The sequence below is a fragment of the Rhipicephalus microplus genome, chromosome 3, assembly GCF_043290135.1.
Source record: "Rhipicephalus microplus isolate Deutch F79 chromosome 3, USDA_Rmic, whole genome shotgun sequence".
Lineage (NCBI taxonomy): Eukaryota > Metazoa > Arthropoda > Arachnida > Ixodida > Ixodidae > Rhipicephalus > Rhipicephalus microplus.
Genome location: NC_134702.1, coordinates 277,381,762 through 277,399,354, shown reverse-complemented (window position 1 = coordinate 277,399,354; position 17,593 = coordinate 277,381,762). Strand labels below are relative to the sequence as shown.

Genomic DNA, 17,593 nt, shown 5'->3' with positions numbered 1-17,593 from the left:
TTTGAGCCACGGTCTTGTTTCAAGGACTGCAAGCTAAGTAAAAATATATTGTCGCGACGTGAAGACAGCTGTAGTATTTAACAGGTTGAGAAAGTAGCAGCAGGTCAGTATTCTTATTCAATGCACGCAAGAACGTTCCCCTTCTTTCTCGTTATTGTTTTTGCATAAAAGCGTGCCGATACGCTGTCGTCTTCGTCTTCCTCGCAGGACACACATGGCAATAGGTTCTCATCGAATAGTGTGACGGCCGATGCATGCAATGTTGTAAGGAGCAATATTTTTACCGATATGAAAGTTCTGATAAAATATAGCCTGCGTGACCCTGAATGCGCAGTCCCTAAAGACCCACAGAGCTAAGCAAAAGCAACCCGCTTTGCTTTTTTATCAGTATTCACTATATTAGGTACTTGACCCCACCACGGCGGTCTAGTGGCTAAGGTACTCTGCTGCTGACCCGCAGTTCGCGGGATTGAATCCCGGCTGTGGCGGCTGCATTTCCGATGGAGGCGGAAATGGTGTAGGCCCGTGTACTCCGATTTGGGTGCACGTTTAAAGAACCCCAGGTGGTCAAAATTTCCGGAGCCCTCCACTACGGTGTCTCTCATAATCGTATGATGGTTTTGGGATGTTAAACCCCACAAATCAATCAATCAATCAATTATATTAGGTCGTTCAAGGTGCGCTAAATATTGCTCCTGAATATGCAAATGCAAACTCGGACAAGCAGGTTATGCTGGCCGCCGTGCATCATCAAAATGTTCAATGCGATTCAGATACGATATTAAAGAATGAGTGTAAGGTGACAGATTACTGTCAAAAAAAAATAAAAAAAGTGGCCCCGTAGCTGCATGTTAATCTGCGAATTCCGTAAAAAGACGATAGTCATGCGTGTGCAGAGAGTAAACAAACCATTTATTTGATGTTCTGCGCAAGAAAATTGGTGAATGGTATTCTTGAGACGCTACGTTAGAGTGCCTCGAGCGTGAAGTGAAAGCGAACGAGCACATCAAGTCACGTCACGCGTACGACATGAGCGCCATCTGGCAGTTTTCTTAGAAAACGATGAGCGTGGCTCTAAAACGGGTGTGCGTGCCCGTCTCAGAGGTGATAAGTTGATAAGGTGTAGAACGCAAGGTGACGGGTAGGTGCCATCACCATTTCGTCGTAGCAAAGCGTTGGTAACACTCGCCTTTTCGTGCAAGCTTTGCATGGTCAGCGCTGCGTGATAAGCGCTATGGTCCTTAATATTACTGATGTAAGCTTTTTTGTGGTAAAAGATGCACATGTAGATTATATACGTGTTGTTATAGTGCCCCAGACATGCGCAATATTTGCTTTTTGATTGACAATTGCACAAATATGAACGCTAAATCTGGAGAAAAAAGTGGGTGCTGTGGATGGGGTGGACAAAGAGACAATTCTAGAAACAGACAGACAGACAAACATACAGACAGACAAAACTTTTTGCGTTGAAGGTCCCCAAGAAAGGCTATCGTCTTTAAAAAAGCGGCGCCCGCGCAATCATTAGAGGGCCGGAGCTGGCGTTAAACGGCATCTAGCCGGTGTGAGAGGGCTACCGGCGCCAACAAGTCTCGTCGCCTAGACAACATCGGCTGCCCGGGATCGCTGCGTGCACGCAGTGGGCGCAGAGCGAGGGAAAGAAACCGGCGTCGTCTTACATGTCACAGAGTGCGCTGGCAAAATACTCTCCCGTGTCTGCGTGTGGTGCGCGTGGCTTCTCAATCGATAGGGTTAATTATTCGTTGTTTAGTTTGAAATGTGCCTGCACTCTGTGCTCGACCTGTGTGTTCTGTCATTGCTGATTATTGCTAAGATGCACCATACTGCATGCTGGACTTGCGGATTGATATTGTGGAGCACACGAAGTGAAATAGTGAGTGTCGCACTCACGTTGTTCCGTTCAGCGCTTTATTACTGCGTGATCACGAGAATAACGCCTTCAAACAATTTCGATTTTAACGAGTTGATGACAAATCAGCATTTCTTTACTTAGCGAGAATACTTGTCCGAACTGTTTCACCGGTATGATGGAGAATTGTGATTGGGGGCAAGTTTTTTTGTTTTCTTGGATTGTTTGGAGTACAAAGCAGAGTGAGCATGTGCGGCTGTGGTTCACCGAAGAATTTGAACAGTTCTTTGCGGTGCCCTCTGTTGGCAGCGGTGTTTAGCTGGGCCCGCTCGCGATGAAGATCAATTTTAGTTTACTAATTAATACATGCGAGGGACGGCGCCTGTTAGCTCTAAGCATCATCTTATCTAAGGCGCACTGGCTTGGGCATGTTGGTAGTTCATTTGCTCTCTATTTTTTCATTGCACAAAATACCGAGAACGGAAATAAGGGCGTGGTGTTTATGTTGTTCTTTTCGGTGGTTTTCCACTTTGTGCGCTAAAGCTACCATGACACGGAGGAAGGAAAGGTAAGGAAAGGCCCTTACTTCACTCGTTGTGAAGCCGCGATGAAGCTGGAAGTCGGCCATATTGACTAGGCAAATTCTCCTCTCTTGTTTATATATGAATGCGAAGCAAAAGGCGCGACTCCCTCTCCGGCTCGGAAAGCACGTGGACTCATCACTCTGAGCCAGCGGGACACCTTCAGCGAAATCGCATCGTCCGAGTAATAACAGGGAGTAACAGCTAGCCGACAACGAAGCAACTACGAGAGAATGCGCCCTAGATGCACTGACAACAGCGAGTGCTTTCACGTTATTAATTCAGCAACTGTACAGACAACACGATCGGTCGTGCGCCTTCTACGGTTGCATTCCGCCACGTGGCCAACGCAGCGTCCTGCCACTGTGTCCGTGTTCCGCGTGAAACTCACCGGCGTCAGCATTCTGCGACCGTGGTGACTCTGAGCACGGTGCTAGTGACAGTTGAACATGGTTGCTGTTACGTTGAGATTACATGCAGTGCTGGTGGAGAGTGTACCAAGCGGAACAGAAAAGGTGTTTTAATAGGCACATGCAAGTTGTTACTGTACACACACAACACGAAACTACGTTTGTGCACATGGTCCTCACGGCGTCTTGCTGGGCTCAACAGCATCGTCCGTTGTCACAAGCAGGAGCACTGCTCAACCATCACTGACCTGCAAGGCGTTCGTCGTAATTCAGCTTCGTCATGGTGCCCAACGCGATTTCACTGAACACTAACTGCTTCATCCGCGTCATCTGCCGCACGACACATGGTTATGCACTTGTTCAACGCACTGTCAAAACCCCGTGATGGGCAAAGGGATTTGTAAACGTTGCTAAGAGTAATGTAACAGCCAGGAGAACACTGCGTAACCAATAACAGGGCGCAGAGCACAGATATTGGCCGCCACGGCTCAGCACGAGACCTGGGGAGGCACACATTCCGCCGCCAGCCGCGGCCACTCACTGCTAGACCAGCTCCACTGCACAACACGTAACTATAGCAACGCCACCATTGTGCCTAGTGAATATGGCTGCCATGATGTCATTTCCGCCTCATTTTTTACGCCCTGCGCCGGCTGGGCATGCCCTCTCCTTACCTTTCCTTCCTCCTTGTACCGTGATAATTCGGGTTGATGCATTGGGGGACAACACAGCATATTGCCTCGCGTTAGGTGCGCCTTGCGAAGTCTGCCTACCTGCTAATACATTCGATTTCGTTAAATTCGTCTTTACCGGTATTTTCGATCACCCGCAACGTAGCGTTACACAGCCGGCAACCGTGCCTGTGTAGCGCATTGAGCACTGAAGCTGGACTTGTGTTTGAGCGCACCTTTCGTCTGTGTGTGTGACCAAATTGCCTACTTGAACAGTGCAAACGCTTGTTTGAGCATAAGCTCTAACGTTCGACCACATTTTATCTTATTCCGCTTGTTTCTATTATGTGTAACTTTCACATTATTCTGGTCATTCAGAGATATATTGCCCTTGCCTCGCATTGGCATTTAACTTCCCTAAGTACTTCAGACGATAAAGGTATTTTCGCTATGTGAAGCATATCATTAGTTTTTTTTTGTTGCACAAAAACACTCTAATGTGATATCTACTGCACGGTATCTAAGCATACGTTGCAGACAAAATATAAGACTAGGCAACATATCTATCTGGGAACACATCACGCCCAACCACTAAACAGCCTACGCTGCAACGAGAAACAGATATGCTTTCTCAGCCAGCCAGCATGATTGAAACAAATGGGCCTAATTAAGCAGTATGCAATGGTCATTTAGTGAAAGTAACAGGGTCAATTTATTGCGAATTTCCCAGACAATTTGGCGTCTATGGTAAATGTGTTTTAAAAAACTTGTCCTGATTCCACGCACTGAAAATAGTGAACTGCTAGAATATATCGAAGAGAAAAAAATTTCTTTGGTTACGTAGTTGCCTTTTAAACTTCTCAGAATGTTGTCTGAGTGTTGTTTGTGAAAAAACATTTTACAAGCACCACTCCTTCTTTCTATGCCAAGTTTGGTACATGTTAGGTAAAGGGGCTTATGTAAGGTGTTTGAAACTGAGTAATATTGATACAATTTTTTGGCCACACTCTCATAGGGATACTGCACTTTGTATCTATATATAAGCTGTGACTGCTTACTTCACAGAAAAGATATTTTGATGAAAAAATGTTTTAGACATTTCAAGCTGTTAAACTTTACGAGAAAAGATCACTCATTTCACAGAAGAACAAATTTTGTACATACTGAGACGCAATTTGTACTATGTAGAGGTCCAATTAAAATTACCTTTTACCTAATTTGAAAGCAAATAAACAGTTCTTTGTATGTGAAAAGTTTCATCCTTACAATTTATATTTTAAGGGATAAAATATTATTTGAATTTTTCTATCAACGGCAATGGAGAACTTCGAGGCGTCCGCTGCTGTATGAAGAAAGGACAATATAGCTGCGAATGGGGAATTTCTTTCAAAAATCATTTTGGGGCAAAGCTCTCTAGGCCACTGGTAGTTCACTCTTCTGTACTATGTAGCAATTTTATAAGTTGCACAATAGATGGCGTTACTGGTTTTCACAGCATAAACATGGACAGAATGTTGATTAATGGGGCGAGTCGTTCGTCCGTACATTTGTGCTTTCGTCTGTTCGTCTGTGCATCCGTTCATCCGGGCTTCCGGCTGTCCGCGAGTCAGTCCCTCCATATGTGCGTCAGTCTGTCTATCCATCCATTTGTGCGTCCAGACCGACGGATGCTTCGCCACACTCAGCATCATTCACTGCAAAAAAAAAAAAACATATCGTGAAGCAGAAGAGCAGAAGAGAAGACAGAACAGCGCCAACTACCAACTGTTTATTGGCCATCTAGGAAACGCGCAGGAAAGAAGACAAAACCGCGCATGCGTGTACAGCCAACAAACATCGCACAGCGTCATGATTAAGGCACTAAGTTATCCAAAAAATGCATTTCTGTATCGTGCAACACAATAGATGTATCACTGATACAATCGGGCTCTTTGTTTTTGATAAAGTAGGCTCCCAAGAGCTCTCTAGTTGTTTGTTTTTTGCCCCTACCAAGAATCACCGTTTTGTCAAACAATGGCACACATGTGCAGGCTTTGCAGTGCGCTGGAAGATCCCCATGATTACTTTTGCCTAAACTATTGGCATGCTCCCTCAGTCTCTCATTAATGCAACGCCCCGTTTGACCGATATAGAACTTGCCACAGCCTAAGGGAGTCCCACATACTGCGCCTTGTGCGCAGTGCCTAAAGAGTCTTGTGTGCTGCTTCTGGCAGCCCCTTTGCTCATCGCATGTGATACGCGGGCACAATTGAGCAAGATTGTGGGGAGCTGAAAAAACGACCGGAACGCCGTAACGGGAAGCCACCTTCTTGAGGTTATGGTTCACACTGCGTATATGCGGGACCACCTCAGGCTTAACCCGCTCTATCTCCTTCGGGCGCGCATTTGCAATAGACACTCTGCCTTTCACCTTCTGCAGCAGGGGTTCCACCACGGAACTAACTACGGACTGAGGGTAGCCGGCCTTGGAAAGTCTTTCTAGTTGCCGCATAAAGCTAGCTTGCATAACATGCTCACACGATCTGCGTAGTGCCAGCTCTAAGCAAAATAGAGCGATTCCGCGTTTCACAGTCTTTGATTGCGCTGAATCGTAAAGCAACAACTCCTTTTTACTCTGAGCAAGGTACGCACAGCATACGTGACCAACCGAAATTGTCAGGTTAAGGTCTAACAACTGCAAGGAGCTATCTTCCGGAAGTTCATTAGTGAACGCGAGCCCTTGAGCATTTGCTCTAAAAACCTCTAAAACCTGCTTACCATCACAAGAAAAGGAAAAAGGCATCTGTTGTCAATAACAACTAAATAATCATCTACATATCTAAATACTTTAAGAACATTTGGATGAGATGAAGCAAAAACACTTTGTAGTGCGTGGCCAAAGGATGATAAAAAGACGTCACATAAAACCGGTGCTACCTGTGACCCAATGCTGATGCCCTTCCTCTGTAAAAACATGCCATGTTCAAAAGAAACGAAAGTGTGGTTGAGATATGCTTCTAAGAGGGTAACAAAATTAGCGGACGACATCTTCAATTTAGACACAAAGGTGGCTTCGCCACTATCTTCTATACACTGCTTAACTGCCCGAAGTAGCTCCGGATGCGGAACCGAGTAAAAAAGGTCACCTACATTTACGGAAAAAAGGTTTCCTCGGAATTTCATGGTTTCTTCGGAATAACCCAAATACTTCATTAGAATTTTTCGTCAAGAAAGGGTCATGAACTTCAAGAAGGTTTAGGGCTTTGAGCAAAAAACTGCTAACCTGCTGTTGCCAAGTTGCACGCTCACTAATGATGGTGCGGAAAGGTACGTTGGCTTTATGCGTCTTAGCACTGAAGAAAGCAGTAAAATAGTCCTTTTTGCTCATGCTTATCTGTTTATCCAAAGATTCGCACCCAAATTCTTCACACAAAGAGACAACCTTTCTCCTGACCTTAGATACCCTCACTTTTACAGGCTTGAAATCCTTGTTGATAGCTTCTCTTGCTTTTTCATTATAGGAGTTCGTGGATAAGGCCACAAACCTACCTTCCTTATCTGAAAGCATCAGACAGAGTTCATTGTCTCTAAAATATGTCCTACACGTTGCAACACACACACTTGTCGCCTAGAATCAGCCTTCGGGGCAGCCTTGTTTAGACTGTCAACGCCTTCCTGCAGGCAGCGTTCCTGTTGTCTCAGTGGCGCCTTTCTTGCTAATTGCGGATTCCACGCAAGAAGGTCCTGTGCCGCAACTTTAGGCTCTAAGCCATATTTAGGACCCTTATTGAGGAGAAATACTATATTATCATCAACGTTGGTATCCCTTATAATTCTTAGCCTCTCGGTACGGTCTTTTTTTTTTGTGGATGTCTTGGTCATACTCCTCAGCATATAGCATAGCATACAACTCCACGTGCTTTCAATGGCAGTATACACCACCTTGCGGAAGTTATTTAGCTTCCTGGTAGCCACCCATGTAGGAAAATTAGTGTGGCACAGGCACCTGAGAATGTCGTTGAACAACCTCACTTGGTGGCCCAGCTCAGAACGCCAAATCTTGACCATTCTTCTAATATGGCCCCATGAAGGAGTAACGGCGCCGAAGAGCGAAGTGACTTCACGGGGCGGGATTCCATTTCTAATGCAAAATCCTAGATAATGCGCTTGTTATGTCGCCGCCACAATGTTCTGACACACCGTGTACGCATCAGGGTCCTAAATATGGCTTACAGCCTAAAGTTGCGGCACAGGACCTTCTTGCGTGGAATCCGCAATTAGCAAAAAAAGCGCCACAAGAACAACGCGAACGCTGCCTGCAGGGAGGCGTTGACAGTGTACACAAGGCTGCCCCGAAAGCTGATTCTGGGCGACAAGTGCGTGTGTTAAAAAGTGTAGTGACACAATTTAGAGACAATGAACTCTGTCTGATGCTTTCAGAAAAGAAAGGTGGGTTTGTGGCCTTATCCAGGAGTTCTTATAATGAAAAAGCAAGAGAAGCTATCAACAAGAACTTCAAGCCTGTAAAAGTGAGGCTATCTAGGGTCAAGAGAAAGGTTGTCTCTTTGTGTGAAGAAGTTGGGTGCGAATTTTTGGCTAAACAGATAAGCATGAGCAAAAAGGATTCCCTCACTGCTTTTTTCAGTGCTAAGACGCATACAGCAGACTTACCTTTTCGCACCATCATTAGTGAGGGTGGAACTTGAATACACCAGGTTAGCAGTTTTTTGCTCAAAGCCCTAAACCTTCTTGAAGTTCATGACCCTTTCTTGACGAAAAATTCTGATGAAGTATTTGGGTTATTCCGAAGAAACCATGAAATTCCGAGGAAACCTTTTTTCCGTAGATGTAGGTGACCTTTTTTACTCGGTTCCACATCCGGAGCTACTTCGGGCAGTTAAGCAGTGTATAGAAGATAGTGGCGAAGCCACCTTTGTGTCTAAATCGAAGATGTCGTCCGCTAACTTTGTTACCCTCTTAGAAGCATATCTTAACCACACTTTCGTTTCTTTTGAACATGGCATGTTTTTCAGAGGAAGGGCATCTGCATTGGGTCACGGGTAGCACCGATTTTATGTGACGTCTTTTTGTCATCTTTTGACCACGCACTACAAACTGTTTTTACTTCATCTCATCCAAATGTTCTTATTGTATTTAGATATGTAGATGAATGTTTTAGTTGTTATTGACAATAGATGCCCTTTTCCTTTTTCTGTGATGGTTGAGCAGGTTTTATATGTTTTTAGAGCATATGCTAAGGGGCTCACGTTCACTAAGAAACTTCCGGAAGGTAGCTCCTTGCAGTTTTTGGACCTCAACCTGACAATTTCGGCTGGTCACGTATGCTGCGCGTACCTCCCTCGGTGTAAGAAGGAGTTGTTGCTTTACGATTCAGCGCATTAAAAGACTGTGAAACGCGGAATCGCTCTACTTTGCTTAGAGCTGGCACTACGCAGATCGTGTGAGCATAATATGCAAGCTAGCTTTATGCGTCAACTTCAAAAACTTTCCAAGGCCGGCTACCCTCAGTCCGTAGTTAGTTCCGTGGTGGAATCCCTGATGCAGATGGTGATAGGCAGAGTAGCTAATGCAAATGAGCGTCCGAAGGAGAAAGAGCGGGTTAAGCCGGAGGTGGTCCCGTATATACACCGTGTGAGCCATAACCTCAAGAAGGTGGCTTCCCGTTGCGGCGTTCTGGTCGTTTTTTCAGCTCCCCACAAACTTGCTCAATTGTGCCCGCGTATCACATGCGATGAGCAAAGGGGCTGCCAGAAGCAGCATACAAGACTTTTTAGGCGCTGCGCACAAGGCGTGGTACATGGGACTCCCGCTAAGCTGTTGGAAGCTCTATATCGGTAAACGGGGTGTTGCATTATTGACAGACTGAGGGAGCATGCCAATAGTTTAGGCATAAGTGATCATGCGCATCTTCCAGCGCACTCTAAAGCCTGCGGATGTGTGCCATTGTTTGAAAAAACGGTGATTGTTGGTAGGAGCAAAAAAAAAACAGATAGAGAGCTTTTTGAAGCCTATTTTATCAAAAAGAAAGGGCCCGATTCTATCAGGGATACATATATTCTGTTGTACGCAACGGAAATGCATTTTTGATAACTTAGTGCCTTGATCAGGACGATGTGCGATGTTTGTTGGTTGTGCACGGATGCGCGGTTTTGTCGTCTTTGCTGTGCGTTTCTTAGACGGTCGTCAAACAATTGGTAGTTGGCGCTTTTCTTTCTTCTCTTCTGGTCTTCCTGCTTCACGATATGTTTTTTTGCGCCTCAGTCTTACGCATCAAGTATGCACCAATCAGCCCCAAAAAGAAGTATTTTTGAGATCATTCACTGCGTGGATATGCTGCGCTCTTTTTCTCAAAACACAAAGTGCTATGACAAAATTCGGCACATGAAAAGAGCTGTTTATTTGATTTCAAGTTAAGTAAGAAGGTTATTTTTAATTCAAGCACCATATGGTGCAAGCTGCGTCTCATTACGGGCAAAAACAACTATTTTGTGAAATTCGCGACTTTTACTCGCAAAATTTGACAGCTTGAAAGGTCTAAAATATTTTTTCGTCAAAGTGTACTGTAAGTGGACTAAGTATTCTCTCCTCAGATATGCATTCAAAGTGCTGTATTGATATAGAAAAATGTCGATATAGCACATTTTGGTCTAATTATTTGAGGCGTATGTGGTCGAAAAATGGTAATAACATTACTGAGCTTCAAACACTTTACACAAGCCCTTTACTTGGAGACCAAGTTTCGGCATGAAAAAAGAAGAGCTTTTTATGAAATATTTTTATAAAACACTCAGACGACATTCCGGGAAGTTCAGCAGGCAGCCACGTGACCGAAAAATATTTGCCTCCGAAACAGTTTAGCAGTTAACTTTTTAATGCAGTAAATCTCGGCGAATTTTTTTTAAAATACACTTGTGATAGTTGCCAAAATGGCTTGGACGTCAGGCGTGGAATGACCCAACAGCCATTGCTTCTATTGTATAATCGTGCCAATGTGAGCCAAGTGAAAAACACTAGTAATATTCGCATTTTAACACGTAACTCAAAATTTGGCTTTAGCGTAGTTTTCGGTGGTTTTTTACCAACCATTTTCATCCACCGGCTCCTTGTAATAACGATTGAAGTATGTGAATTGTGAAAATGTGAAAGAAATACTAACTTGTCTTCGAATGATTTCATAGGTCCGGCGCTGTCGAGCAGCCTTGTGCGTGCTGGTTTCATCACCCTGGAGAAGCTGGCCAGAGCGGATCCCAGAGAACTTGAACTGGTGCGTGTGACCTATATTTGTTGCAGACGTCTGCCTTTTTTGACCGATGGCCACATTTAGCGTGATATATACTTTCGGCAAATCGTGATTGTACGCACTAAGCAAGAGCAGACGCTGAGAGTTCATGGTGCAAGAGCGGCATAGATATGTGGCGTGGTTTCGAGAGAGCTCGGAGTTATACCAACTATGGAAAATTATTCAGCAAAGCCATTATTGATGGCTCACTAGTATGCCATCATGCTTTTGCGGCGCTCTACGGTGGCACAAAAAAAAAAACGGAAAAGCTAGACGGACTAGTCTAACCGTTTTGGCCTGATAAGATGCATTCAAATAAAAGAAGTCGTGGTAAAAAATAATCAGTACAAGAGAACTAAGGGCACGGAATCTTGAACGGTGTTGATGATGCCTATATAGCAGAAAGGCGAAAACAAAAGTAAAGGTGAGTCATAAGAAAATACTCATTTATGTAACTCAGACACCAAAAAATACACTCAAATGTTATGCAATAACAAAGAGGAGTAATACGATAGTATTAACACGCAATAAAATCATTGTAGTAAAAACAATCAGAAAGTACTGATAAATGACCCAGAAGTGAATGACAATGAGAAAGGAACAGAAATAGTTAACCATCTAAATTTGTAAGGTAATTTTGTTTTCATTGCGTTGGGCCACAATACCATCGCGAAGCCACATGTGCACACGACACATCTCAGCGCAGCTGAGTTAAATCAGGTGCCGGTTTCGCCACAAGTTCGCGTGGCTCAATGGGGATCATACAACATTGATGAATTGACTAAAGCGACTCGTAATGTTACGGGTAGTGGCGCCATGTTCTGTGCACGATCATCTGAAATAATGATCCCAGAGATCCAAAAAGGCAAATGAACAGGTTGTTTTCTTGTGCTTCTTTTGGTTACACTATTTTGTGCTCCAAATATTGCAAAAAATATATAGTTTTATGAAGCGAAAAATTCGCTTTGCTTATAAGCTCTTCAAATTGGACAATATTAACAATGTGGTAAATCTTTTTTCAAAATAAGAAAACACGTCTTGTTCACTCGTGTCCTATCCCATGAAAATGCTTGAGTCAGGTACTCTTGAAATAACAATCGCGAAGATAAAATGCCTGCAAAAATAATACGAATGGTTAAAGTTGCACATACTAAGACCTTGATATCACTATTGGAGCCATGGTAGCAGAGATCTCTAGAAATGTTGACCCCGATGGGCTCTTTATCACCATCATCACCACCCCGTAGTACCAAAGTGTAGCTGGTTCTGCCGTCTCGAGATCTCTGGTGACTGAGGGTGTGGTCGTCAGCAGGTCACTGTGCGCATGTCTCACACGGCGGTCGGCTTCCCAACTCATTATGTGTGAACATTACCACACCCTGTAACTCTAAATCTGGGTTCCCAGCTTCAAGTACTGGGTCTGAAGCGTCTATAGAAGACATGTGCGAACATTAGCAGACCCTTTTAATTGAAATAATGCGGGTTCCTAGCTCCAAGTACTAAGTCTGACGCGTCTGTACAAGACTCATGTTTTGTTATAGTTTGGCTGCGCTTTACTCATGTGTACACCACAACGCTATCGTATGACAAAGCTTCTCGTAGAATGCCAGGCAACATCGCCAAGAAAGTTACCGTTGGTACATTTAGTGCAGGAAGACAGCGTAAGCTGAGCTATACGTTACCGTACCTGAGCTATACGTTACCGTACCGTTACCGTACCGTTACCTGAGGCTTCGCACGTCGCTTTCCAATTACACGTAAGGGAGATTACGAAGCGCTGTTGGTTGTTCTTCATTCGTTTCCGACCGCCGAACAAGTCTTTCAGTATATCTGTGGCGTCTGCGAACACGATTGGGAATTGGGGAACTCAAAAATCGCCGGTGGCGCTTCATCCGCAAGGTAATGCCATAGGTGGAATAACTTCATCCTCGTCAATCAGGTGTTATTAGGAAGTCAGCCCGAAACGCTCCAGGAAATCTGATCACTCATGGACGTGTTTTGTATATGTTTGCACTCCAAGGTTCGGAAGCCTTGGGCAAATTTCGATCTTAGCGTCAGGAACTGTAACTGTCTGGTTCTGAGGAGCAATCGCTTACACCATTAACGCGTCCCAAAGCGGTTCTATTGTATGGTATCTCAGCGAGTGTTATGATGGCTTGGTTGTTACACTCCGTACCCACTATATACTCTGCTTCGAGCTCCGCGTCAGCTAGTTGCTCTTCAAGCGCATCGTTGATCTTCTAGACCTCGCTGTTGCTAGAAAACCAATGGTGATAAATTGAGCTCGGGATTGTCCACGGTAGTGAGTGAACAACTTTATTCATCGAAACGGTGGTTATGGATGAGGGAGGCTAAGCCAAGTAGGCTGCCAGACCGTGCCTCTCGATCACGGCTGGCGCTCGCTCCCGATCCGTGATCTGAACTCCCTCTCGGTGCTGCATAGAAGAACCTTCCATTGTTCCTTGGTAGGGGGGGTGGAAGAGGTTGAGAAGTGTGGGATCGTCTGGGCAGCCCCAGAGTATGTGTTTCAGTGAGGCCATACCACCGTAGAGGCTGCAGCGTGGATTGATATCTGGGTGGACGTAGAAAAAGACAAGAGGGCACGGAAAGGTGTTGGTCTGTAGGCGACGCCAGGTGACCTTAGAGCGCTTAAGAAAGCTGACGTCTCGATAGGTGTATCACTCGAAGTGATAGTGCTGGGTAATGTCATGGTAAGTGACCAGGGGCTTCGGCATCGGGGCGTCCGACTCTGAGGGGCCCACCGCTCGGTCGACGAGTCCTCGAGCGTGTTGGTGAGCTGTCTCGTTGCCGGGGAGACCGAGTGGGCGGGGACCTAGATGAGTTCAAAACGAAACTGCTTATTTTGCTGCAATAGTGGGCGAAGAAGTCATAGGTAGGTAGGCGAGACAAAACATTGCGAGAATATCAAAATGACTCGTTGGAGTTGCGGAGTATGATGGAAGCTTCGGTCATAGTCGCAGCCGAAACGATGGCCACCGCCTCTGCTTCGACGTTAAAGGGTGTTCGAACTGTGCCGTTCACAATTGCAGGCCCAGAAGGCGCTGAGGAGGGCGACAAGGACACGACTACAAAGGCGGCCTTGAAATATATTTAACGGGCCGCATCCATAAAGGAAACGGCCAGGTGGCCAGCGTACTTGGCGTGAAGCATGGCTACCCGGGCTTGGCGGCGAGCGTCATGGTGGCCCACGAGCATATTCCTAGACAGCGGCTTGGTGCAGAAGGCCGTTAGAACAGCATAGCTCAATGAGGCCAGATCTGGAGGTTGTGAGGACGTGTCATGGCCGATGGAAGAAAGAATACGGCGATCGGTCCGTGAAGTGTAGAGGCGTTGCACCTGAGCGGAATGGTGAGCCTCAATCAACTCGCCGAGGTTGTTGTGTACACCAAGGTGGAGAAGACGATCTGTAGGCTGTTGGGGGGAAGGCCGAGGGTGGTCTTGTATGCCAGACGAATAAGGACGTCAATCTTGTCACGGTCTGATTTCAGGAGACAAGTATAAAGAAGGGTGTACGTGATGCAGGAAACAACGAAGGCGTCGACAAGGCGAAGCAGGTCGTGTTCTCGCATGCCTCCACGACGCGCGCGGAGACGGGCGAACATTCGTACGGTCTGTTGCACCAAGAGCGACAGCTTGTCAATGGTGTGTGTATGTGTGAAGGCGGTTAGACTGTAATATCACCCCAAGCATGCGCAAGGGGGGGGGGGTGATGGGCACGGGAGTGCAGTTGACGTGTATAGTGGTAGTAGGGTGAGGCGTTTTGTAGGGACAGGGATCGGAAACTTCATGAAAAGGAGGGCAGATTTGGCGCCGAGAAAGTGAGACCGGCCTCGTGGACGTGAGAAGCCACAACGTCGGCTGCGCGTTGCAAGGTATGCTCGATGTGGCCATTAGAAACAGATATGACCCAAAGGGCGGTATTATCGGCGTACAGGGTGTGTTTGAGACTGGGATACAATCCAGCTTTTCATGTTGTGAGTGGAGGGTATGAGTAAATAGAAAACGTGACAATACGGCACCTTGAGGGGCGCCGCGAGGGTCAAGCTCGTCCATGGGAGACGGGAGGTCCCCTATGATTATTTTGGCCGTGCGGGCCTTGAAGAATGCGCGAATGTAGTTGGTGCCAGGATTGAGGGCTGAGATCTTGACAAGGAGAGCGGAATAAAAGACGTTATCGAACGCGTTATGAAAGCCGAGGCTAAGGAGAGCTTTAGTGTATGAAACTTCGGGTGGGTCGTTGAGGAGGTCATAGTAGAGTTGAAAAAGGACATTTTGTGTCAAGAATTGTGGGCGGAATCCAAGCTTGGTATGGGGAAGGATATGATGGGTGGTCGTATGCGTTTGCAGGCGAGCGAGAACGATATTTTCGAGTGGCGTGTTGACGCATTAAAGGAGTGAAATGGGCCTGAGATTCTTGATTGTTTTTTCCCGGCTTGAGGATGACAGCACGCAAGCGTGTTCCTATGATTGGTGTAGGTTGCCCGAACACCAGCCCTCGTTTAGAAAAGAAGTAATGGTACGCGACGGAGTGTCACCGTGTTCGGCCCGGACCACTCATTGAAGTTTATGGCAAGCGACCGACTTGCCGGATGCAAGATGGAGAAAGTGGTGCAGGAGATGTTAAGATTGTTTGCAGCCCAACTGGCAGCGGAGGTCCGAACAGAATTGTTCTTTCTGTTGGCGTGCAAGCATGGTGGTGTGTTGCTCAATCGTATCATCGAGGTGCGCGATGCGGTAGCGTAAACGACGGTTGTGACGTTGCTTATACCAACGGTTGGTGAGTCTCGTGCGAGCAGCCTACAGGTGGGCAAGGCAGTAGTCAAATGCGGGATGGTCCTGCGTGACAGCGATTGAGGCGGTGACCGCGTCGAGATCCGCTAGCAGCTGATGGGTTCATGTCGAAAGGTCATCAATGTTGGGGGCAGCAGAGTGTAGCCGGCGTTCTCGGAACGCGTCCCAATCTGTGTGGCAGGTTGTGTGTGGGCGTGGCTTGCAAAGGGACGTGTTGACTTCAATTGCAAGAACATAGCGGTCATTGCCGAAGGAATTATGCGTGTTGAACCAGCGCGCGTCACGCACGCTACGGCAGAAGCTCAGGTCCGTGGTAGTGTCGCGGCACACACTGTTGCCCATGCGGGTTGGCTGCGTGGAATCAATGAGCAAGGAAAAGTTGAGATCGTGAGCGAGCTGCCACAGCCTCCTTTCGGCACCATTTGCCTTATGGAAACCCCATTCCGGATGCCTGACGGTTAAGTCGCAAAAAATAACAAAGGAGATGGGGCTGCTCTCGCTGCAGCGGCACGAATTACGGCAGGGAGCGATGTTTCTTCCGTGGCATGAGGGGGGTTGTACATAATGAGATGAAATATTGAGAGCTGCTCTCGTCGCACAGAAAGTACCTCAAAAAGAAACCTGGCGGAGTGCAGGGAAGGTCAGATCGGCTCGACTGATAACTAGAGTCCACCGGGTGAGGATGGCTGTGACGGGGTGGGGTAAAGGATCCTGAGTTATTTGGTTGTGGGCAAGGTAACCGGAGAGGGAAACGTTGGCGTGAGTTTCCTGCAGTACGATTATATCAGGAGAGGCCGATGGGTCCGTTTGTTGAAGGTGGAGAAAAAAAGTTGCTACGCTTGTGACAAAAACCATGGTGATTCCGCTGCCGAATTGTGACGACGGATCGGTGAGCCATTTTTGACAGCGGATGGCATTCCCTTGGCTGATGACGGCGAGAATCATGCTGTAGAAATATAGGTGGTGCGGGCATAGAGCGGTGGCTTGGCTCGGATGTTTTCCAGCACGGTAGTTTGCAGGGTGTAAACTGTCGATTGAAGGGATTCGAAAGACGTGGCGAGGGGATAGGCGGCAAATTCTGTGCGCAGGGAACGGAGAGCTTCGCGTTTTGCAGTGAGAAGCTGGTGGACAGAGGTTAAGTGGCTTTCCAACCGTTTCTCGAGATCCAACAGGGCAGTCTTGATAGCTATCTGGATCTCTTCGGAGAGGTGGAGAGATGTGAAAGAGATTTTCGGTCTGCGGCGCTTGCTTGTGCATCGTTCGGTGGTCTGCACGTTTATGTCGGAAGAGGAATCAGTGGCGATGAAAAGATAGGATCACAATGCCGTCCTGGCATTGCGTCATGGCATTATTCTCGCAACGGTTGAACTTCCCTTCAAGTGCGTGCAGTTGCGCTTGGAAGGAATCAGTTACTGAATTATGAGCCGCAATTTGGGTGTTTTGTGCAGGAACCTGCTGCCAGAGGGAGGCGATTTTTGTGCTGTAGTGCAACGACCTGCGGCTCCAACGGTGAGCCGGGGGTGCCGTGCGCCGATGTTGAATGCGTGGGCTGAGAGGCGGGTTTAGGCACTGCTGGTACGAGGGGCGTAGAAGCATGGACTGACTTCAGGGGGGGGGGGCTGATGAGGGACCACATGCCGCTTGCAGGGGCGAGCGTGTGGCTGCTGGGGGTGCGACACCAAGGTTGTTTTGGCGAGTGGTGAGTGTCAGGTACCGGAGCCTTCGGGCGCTCAGGGCGCTGCATGTAGCGGTGTTAACCGTTACAACTGTGCGTGCAGTGATTTCCGTTGCAGACGATGCAGCGGGGGATGCAAATGAGTGGCAATCCTTCGGGCGATGGGGAGTGAGCTCACCGCAGCGATGGTACAGCTACTGCCGCAGTTTGGGGAGTACGTCGGTCCAGTTGCTGGTCGAGTGGCACTTGAAGCAGGCTTCCACCTCATGGCGGAATGAAACGAGGCGAAGCTGGG

The 17,593-nt window shown here is 46.9% G+C and overlaps 1 protein-coding gene across 1 annotated transcript in view; it reads left to right on the top strand.

Annotated features, from left to right (window-relative positions):
* LOC142803214 (putative ATP-dependent DNA helicase HFM1) overlaps positions 1-17,593 on the top strand; it is a 1,032,948-nt gene that overhangs the window by 589,724 nt on the left and 425,631 nt on the right. Inside the window, exon 17 of the mRNA XM_075888308.1 lies at positions 10,711-10,796. Within this exon, the coding sequence (XP_075744423.1) occupies positions 10,711-10,796 (86 nt within the window). The remainder of the gene's footprint in view (positions 1-10,710; positions 10,797-17,593) is intronic.